The sequence below is a fragment of the Micromesistius poutassou genome, assembly GCF_964030765.1.
Source record: "Micromesistius poutassou genome assembly, contig: SCAFFOLD_6482, whole genome shotgun sequence".
Lineage (NCBI taxonomy): Eukaryota > Metazoa > Chordata > Actinopteri > Gadiformes > Gadidae > Micromesistius > Micromesistius poutassou.
This window is the reverse complement of record NW_028178156.1, coordinates 1-8,542: the sequence shown is the minus strand read 5'-3', so window position 1 is coordinate 8,542 and position 8,542 is coordinate 1. Positions and strand designations below refer to the sequence as shown.

Below are 8,542 nucleotides of genomic sequence, written 5' to 3'. Positions count from 1 at the left end.
CCTAATTGGCAGCGGGATAATATTTTATGGTTTAGACTCTAGAGGAACACCTCTTTGGGATAACACATTATGAGTAGAGCTAATATATTATGAAATGTCATAATGATAGTCACTCCGTCAGGGATGAACCAAACGCCCTGATTGGTCAACGGCAGGCGGTCCAGAACTCAGAAGGAAAACGTTCTTCTACGTCCACCACTCAATTCCGATTCATTCATTTCATGTTCATTTTCAAATCTATCATTTGTAATTTTTATTATTTTTTTGGACCAAACACAGGTAAACACGATAATTTGGCATTAAAAATAGATAGAGGTGAGCATAGAAAGTTATATTACGACAGTCCGAGAGCGAGACAGAGGAAGAGAGTAAGGCGAATGAAACGGAACATAGAGGTACTAAAGTAGTAAATAAATGTCAACAATAAAATTATATTCATTACACAAGCAGAAAGGAAAACAGTGCAGCAGCGGTTTGTATGGCGCTGCTAAAGTCACGGCCAACTACTGGACGCTGTGGCGGCGCGAGGCCTCGTGGCGACCCTCAGAACACGGGGGGGGGGGGGGGCCACAGGGGGGGGGCACAGGGGGGGGGGGCACAGGGTCTCTTGTCCGCCGGCAGGACCGCGTGTCGCCTCAGGGGGCGCTGCCGCGTGTTGCCGCACACGTTCACCAACACTCGTTCACACCAATCGGATTTAAGGACTGTGCGAGCGGGTCCCGGAGCGCGTGTCGCGTGTCCGACCTGACGTCAGACAGACTGGCGCCGTGTTCGTGAGAGACGGATGGAACGCACCCCGCTTCCTAGTTACCGTTGCTACGGAATGCCACGAAGCCCCGCCCCCAAGGCACAGCGTAAGCGATAGATCCAAATATACACAGAACAGCCAGTTAAATACACAGCTTTTAAGAATGCTTAATTCTTTTTTTTTTTATATAACCTTCATCTTCTTCGTCTTCAGAGAACCCCAACATTACGGGACACTTCCGGTTTCCATGTCGGCCATTTTTAGTTTTCCACTAAACAGCTTGGTCTTCACTTCCTCCCCGGGGGGGGGGGGGGGGCGGGGGCGGGGGGGGGGAACTAATAAGGATATCTGTAATACCACATCCGGCCTGTAGTGTTCGTTAAATACACCTCGTCACCATGACAACCACAGACAGCTTTTGTTAGTGAAGACAAGGCGATGGCGTCGCTAAGCAGACGGGCGACGGCTCGTCCCGCACAGCGAACACACATACACACACACACACACACACACACACACATACACACACACACATACACGAATGCGAATGCACACGTATATACACACACACACACACACACACACACAAACACGTGCATGAGTGTTTCATAAAGAAGACAGGAAGCCAAGTGCGGACGAGATTAAACAACAGGAAGTTGGTCTGGACAAAGTCAGCTCCCCCCCCCCCCCCCCCCCACCGCCACGCCCTCCCCGGGCTGGACCAGGAGCACCTTTAGCCTAGCCTAGCCTAGCCTCACTCCTTAACAGTGTACCCACAGCTCTGGCTGCTAGCCTAGTGAGTGTGGCATCCTTTGCACTGTAAACAGAGCTGGGTGCTAGCTTAGCGTAGCCTAGCCTAGCCTCCTGTGCACTATAAACAGAGCTGGGTGCTAGCTTAGCGTAGCCTAGCCTAGCCTCCTGTGCACTGTAAACAGAGCTGGGTGCTAGCCTAGCGTAGCCTAGCCTCCTGGTTTAAGCGTAAAGAAAAGCGACACACGGAGCGACGAGTAAAATTCATTTAATTTCAACGAAAACAACCAGAAATATCCTGAAGCCCTCCTCCTCCCTGCTCCTGCTCCTCCTCCCTCCCTGCTCCTCCTCCCACCCCACTCCTCCTCCTCCTCCCTCCCTGCTCCTTCCGTCTTCGAGGAGGAGGTGAAGCTGACTTTGCCACAGGAGCCAAAAGAGGAGCAGAGAGGAGAGACGTGAGGAGGAGAGGGAGCGACAGAGCGAGGTTATCTGGGAGCAACACAGAGAGGGAGGGGTTAACTAATGAGCACGGCGGGGGGGGGGGGGGGGGGGGGGGGAGGAGGAGGGGGGGGGGGGAGGGTCCTCAGCAGCAGCCCCCCCCTGGCTGTTGTCCCCCCTGGCTCCCCGCCAACGTGGAGCTGGTGGTCGGGTGCTGGGGGCCGATCTTTATACCGTTAGCCTGCGGAGAGAGAGAGAGACACCAACATTAGAGAGAGAGAGAGAGAAAGAAAGAAAGAGAGAGAGAGACGCGAGCGTTAGCCTGAGAGAGAGAGACGCTAGCGTTAGCCCTAGAGAGACGCTAGCGTTAGCCCGGGAGAGACGCTAGCGTTAGCCCTAGAGAGACGCTAGCGTTAGCCCTAGAGAGACGCTAGCGTCAGCCTGAGAGAGACGCTAGCGTTAGCCTGAGAGAGACGCTAGCGTCAGCCTGAGAGAGACGCTAGCGTTAGCCTGAGAGAGACGCTAGCGTTAGCCCTAGAGAGATGCTAGCCTGGGATATAAATGAAGCTACATTAGCGTGGGGCGTGATGTGACTGCAGCGTATTCCTCCCATAATGCCGCTGGTCAGAGACGGGCGACCTGGTGGAGTGTCTGCGTGGGTTGAGACCCTTTCCCGGGTCAATAACTGAGATCGGCCGTCACCTTCTCATAGAAAGTTGGTATCAAAACAGAACTGTTGAGATACATCACGCCAAGCTAGTAGCATGCTACAGCACGCTAAGCTAGTAGCATGCTACATCACGCCAAGCTAGTAGCATGCTACAGCACGCTAAGCTAGTAGCATGCTACAGCACGCTAAGCTAGTAGCATGCTACATCACACCAAGCTAGTAGCATGCTACAGCACGCTAAGCTAGTAGCATGCTACATCACGCCAAGCTAGTAGCATGCTACATCACGCCAAGCTAGTAGCATGCTACAGCACGCCAAGCTAGTAGCATGCTACAGCACGCCAAGCTAGTAGCATGCTACATCACGCCAAGCTAGTAGCATGCTACAGCACGCCAAGCTAGTAGCATGCTACATCACGCCAAGCTAGTAGCATGCTACAGCACGCTAAGCTAGTAGCATGCTACAGCACAGCCAGTACCACAGCCCAGTACCACAGCCCAGCACCACAGCCCAGCACCACAGCCCAGCACCACAGCCCAGTACCACAGCCCAGCACCACAGCCCAGCACCACAGCCCAGTACCACAGCCCAGCACCACAGCCCAGCACCACAGCCCAGTACCACAGCCCAGCACCACAGCCCAGTACCACAGCCCAGCACCACAGCCCAGTACCACAGCCCAGCACCACAGCCCAGTACCACAGCCCAGTACCACAGCCCAGCACCACAGCCCAGCACCACAGCCCAGCACCACAGCCCAGTACCACAGCCCAGCACCACAGCCCAGTACCACAGCCCAGTACCACAGCCCAGCACCACAGCCCAGTACCACAGCCCAGCACCACAGCCCAGCACCACAGCCCAGTACCACAGCCCAGTACCACAGCCCAGTACCACAGCCCAGCACCACAGCCCAGCACCACACCGGACATCCGACAGGAGGAACATGAGTGAGAGGATAGCACCCAGACGGCAACCGACAGAGGAGACTAGGAGAGGAGAGGAGGAGAGGAGAGGAGGAGAGGAGAGAGTCACCTCGTTGTTGATATCAAACACTCCCTCCTGGATCTTCTCATAGATCTCCTTGGCTGTGTTGATGAAGGCCTGAGAGAGAGAGAGAGAGACAGTGTTACCTCCTCTACATTAGAGGCAGTCTGGAGGTGTGTGTTACCTCCTCTACATTAGAGGCAGTCTGGAGGTGTGTGTTACCTCCTCTACATTAGAGGCAGTCTGGTGGAGGTGTGTGTTACCTCCTCTACATTAGAGGCAGTCTGGTGGAGGTGTGCGTTACCTCCTCTACATTAGAGGCAGTCTGGAGGAGGTGTGTGTTACCTCCTCTACATTAGAGGCAGTCTGGTGGAGGTGTGTGTTACCTCCTCTACATTAGAGGCAGTCTGGTGGAGGTGTGTGTTACCTCCTCTACATTAGAGGCAGTCTGGTGGAGGTGTGTGTTACCTCCTCTACATTAGAGGCAGTCTGGTGGAGGTGTGTGTTACCTCCTCTACATTAGAGGCAGTCTGGAGGTGTGTGTTACCTCCTCTACATTAGAGGCAGTCTGGAGGTGTGTGTTACCTCCTCTACATTAGAGGCAGTCTGGTGGAGGTGTGCGTTACCTCCTCTACATTAGAGGCAGTCTGGAGGAGGTGTGTGTTACCTCCTCTACATTAGAGGCAGTCTGGTGGAGGTGTGTGTTACCTCCTCTACATTAGAGGCAGTCTGGAGGTGTGTGTTACCTCCTCTACATTAGAGGCAGTCTGGTGGAGGTGTGTGTTACCTCCTCTACATTAGAGGCAGTCTGGAGGAGGTGTGTGTTACCTCCTCTACATTAGAGGCAGTCTGGAGGAGGTGTGTGTTACCTCCTCTACATTAGAGGCAGTCTGGTGGAGGTGTGTGTTACCTCCTCTACATTAGAGGCAGTCTGGAGGAGGTGTGTGTTACCTCCTCTACATTAGAGGCAGTCTGGAGGTGTGTGTTACCTCCTCTACATTAGAGGCAGTCTGGAGGTGTGTGTTACCTCCTCTACATTAGAGGCAGTCTGGAGGTGTGTGTTACCTCCTCTACATTAGAGGCAGTCTGGAGGTGTGTGTTACCTCCTCTACATTAGAGGCAGTCTGGAGGAGGTGTGTGTTACCTCCTCTACATTAGAGGCAGTCTGGAGGTGTGTGTTACCTCCTCTACATTAGAGGCAGTCTGGAGGTGTGTGTTACCTCCTCTACATTAGAGGCAGTCTGGTGGAGGTGTGTGTTACCTCCTCTACATTAGAGGCAGTCTGGAGGTGTGTGTTACCTCCTCTACATTAGAGGCAGTCTGGAGGTGTGTGTTACCTCCTCTACATTAGAGGCAGTCTGGAGGTGTGTGTTACCTCCTCTACATTAGAGGCAGTCTGGAGGTGTGTGTTACCTCCTCTACATTAGAGGCAGTCTGGTGGAGGTGTGTGTTACCTCCTCTACATTAGAGGCAGTCTGGAGGTGTGTGTTACCTCCTCTACATTAGAGGCAGTCTGGAGGTGTGTGTTACCTCCTCTACATTAGAGGCAGTCTGGAGGTGTGTGTTACCTCCTCTACATTAGAGGCAGTCTGGAGGTGTGTGTTACCTCCTCTACATTAGAGGCAGTCTGGAGGTGTGTGTTACCTCCTCTACATTAGAGGCAGTCTGGAGGTGTGTGTTACCTCCTCTACATTAGAGGCAGTCTGGAGGAGGTGTGTGTTACCTCCTCTACATTAGAGGCAGTCTGGAGGAGGTGTGTGTTACCTCCTCTACATTAGAGGCAGTCTTGGCCGAGGTCTCCATGAAGATGAGGCCGTGTTCTCTGGCGAATGCCTCGCCCTCCTCCTTCTTCACCTCTCTCCTGGACTCCAGGTCACTGCGCGCGCACACACACACACACACACACACACACACACACACACACACACACACACACACACACACACACACACACACACACACACACACACACACACACACACACACACACACACACACACACACACACACACACACACACTTAGAGCGAGGCCTTGCTGACGGGGTCAGGGCGTTGGGTGCGTGGCGGTGGTGACCTCTGACCTCTTGTTCCCGATCAGCATGATGACCATGTTGGAGTTGGAGTGCTGGCGCGCGTCCTCCAGCCAGGTGGTGAGGTGGTTGAAGGTGTCCCGCCTGGAGACACACAACACACACGAGATAGGACACACATACACAACACACACACGTTAGAACACACATACACAACACACAACACACACGAGATAGGACACACATACACAACACACGCACGTTAGAACACACATACCACACACACACACACACGGTAGAACACACATACACAACACACACACACACACGTTACAACACACACGTTAGAACACACATACATACACAACACACACACACACGTTAGAACACACATACATACACAACACACACGCACAAGATAGGACACACATACACAACACACACACACACGTTAGAACACACATACCACACACACAACACACACGATAGAACACACATACACAACACACACACACGGTAGAACACACATACACAACACACACACACACACACACGTTAGAACACACATACGACCCACACACACACACACACACACGATAGAACACACACACACACACACACACACAATATAGAACACACATACGACCCACACACACACACACACACACACACACAAGATAGAACACACACACACACACACACACACACACGACCCACACACACACACAAGATAGAACACACATACATAATATAGAACACACATACGACCCACACACACACCCTTCATGTACCACACACACACTTCACTGGCCCCTGACTCTCAGTGTTCTGATGCGTTGGCTCGGCGCCCGCTACGTCTCTGAGACGGCGGCCGCTGTGCCCGCGGTGAGGTCACCCCCCGGTCCTTCCAGTGCACTTCCTTCCTAGGGGACCGTGTGGATACGGGGAACACGGGCCCCTGGGGGTCAACCGGAGGTACTGCACCACTAACCCTAAACACACAACATGTGGATCCACAGGGCCACATCCTGCAGCGTGATTGGCCGCTCACCGTGTGATGTCATAGACCAGCAGCGCCCCCGCAGCTCCTCTGTAGTACGACCGCGTGATGGAGCGGAACGACTCCTGGCCGGCCTGCAGTCACAAGGGAGGCACCGTTAGCACCGCTAGCACCGCTACCACCGCTACCACCGTTAGCACCATTAGCACTGTTAGCACCGCTAGCACCGTTAGCACCGTTAGCACCATTAGCACCGCTAGCACTGTTAGCACCGTTAGCACCGCTACCACCGTTAGCACCGTTAGCACCATTAGCACCGCTAGCACCGTTAGCACTGTTAGCACCGTTAGCACCGCTACCACTGTTAGCACCGTTAACACCATTAGCACTGTTAGCACCGTTAGCACTGTTAGCACCGTTAGCACTGTTAGCACCGTTAGCACTGATAGCACCGTTAGCACTGATAGCACCGTTAGCACCACTACCAACGTTAGCACTGTTACGCTGTTAGCGCCGTTAGCATGATTAGAAGTATCACGATATGGGAAGACTAGTATAGTATATAATAGTTAGAGGCTATAGGGAGACTAGTATATAATAGTTAGAGGCTAGAGAAACACTAGTATAGTATAACTAGCTGCTAGCTACGGGGTCCTAGGGTCCTGAGCTGCCCTCTCCAGTGGAGCACGGCGTGCTGCCTCCATCTGGTGGCCAGCCGGGGTACTGCACCAGAACCACGAAGGTGAACTCTACTGGGGTGGGACCAGAGACCTCTCCGCACTACGAGTGGTTCTGCTGCCGTGCAGACAACACTGGTGAAGCAGGGCCAAGTGTTCTGACTGCAGACTGCGTGAACGACTGGTCCTCAGCTACAGTCAGTACAGTTTATCAGACGCTTTCACCCAGAGAGACTCACACTACGTCATCAGTCTTTAGAAAGAGAAACTAGGGTATAGTTCATAGGACCAAGAGCCAGCACTAACCATCACTAGGTTAACCCGTTCCCCGTAGACACTAACCATCACTAGGTTAACCCGTTCCCCGTAGACACTAACCATCACTAGGTTAACCCGTTCCCCGTAGACACTAACCATCACTAGGTTAACCCGTTCCCCGTATACACTAACCATCACTAGGTTAACCCGTTCCCCGTAGACACTAACCATCACTAGGTTAACCCGTTCCCCGTAGACACTAACCATCACTAGGTTAACCCATTCCCCGTAGACACTAACCATCACTAGGTTAACCCATTCCCCGTAGACACTAACCATCACTAGGTTAACCCGTTCCCCGTAGACACTAACCATCACTAGGTTAACCCGTTCCCCGTAGACACTAACCATCACTAGGTTAACCCGTTCCCCGTAGACACTAACCATCACTAGGTTAACCCGTTCCCCGTAGACACTAACCATCACTAGGTTAACCCGTTCCCCGTAGACACTAACCATCACTAGGTTAACCCGTTCCCCGTAGACACTAACCATCACTAGGTTAACCCGTTCCCCGTAGACACTAACCATCACTAGGTTAACCCGTTCCCCGTAGACACTAACCATCACTAGGTTACTGGTCTGTGTGTATGTGTGCGTGTCTGTTTTACCGTATCCCAGATTTGCAGTTTAATCTGTTTTCCGTCTATTGTGATCATCCTGGCACCGAACTCCACACCTAGTGTACACACACACACACACACACACACACACACACACACACACACACAGGTTAGAACACACACACACACAGGTTAGAACACACAGATATAGTCATAATTACACACCTAGACACAATATGTCAACACACAAAAAGTGTGTGTGTGTGTGTGTGTGTGTGTGTGTGTGTGTGTGTGTGTGTGTGTGTGTGTGTGTGTGTGTGTGTGTGTGTGTGTGTGTGTGTGTTACCTATGGTGAGGTC

The 8,542-nt window shown here is 52.6% G+C and overlaps 1 protein-coding gene across 1 annotated transcript; it reads right to left on the bottom strand.

Annotated features, from left to right (window-relative positions):
• Positions 1–933: 933 nt before the first annotated feature.
• rab2a (RAB2A, member RAS oncogene family) lies at positions 934–8,536 on the bottom strand. Its single transcript, XM_084490511.1, has 7 exons — positions 8,530–8,536; positions 8,232–8,299; positions 6,677–6,759; positions 5,677–5,769; positions 5,359–5,470; positions 3,643–3,711; positions 934–2,177 (listed from the first exon to the last, which is right to left on the bottom strand). Exons 2-7 carry the CDS (start codon positions 8,277–8,279, stop codon positions 2,082–2,084), a joined length of 501 nt encoding a protein of 166 aa, XP_084346637.1. The 5' UTR covers positions 8,280–8,299; positions 8,530–8,536; the 3' UTR covers positions 934–2,081.
• Between the last annotated feature and the right edge of the window lie 6 nt (positions 8,537–8,542).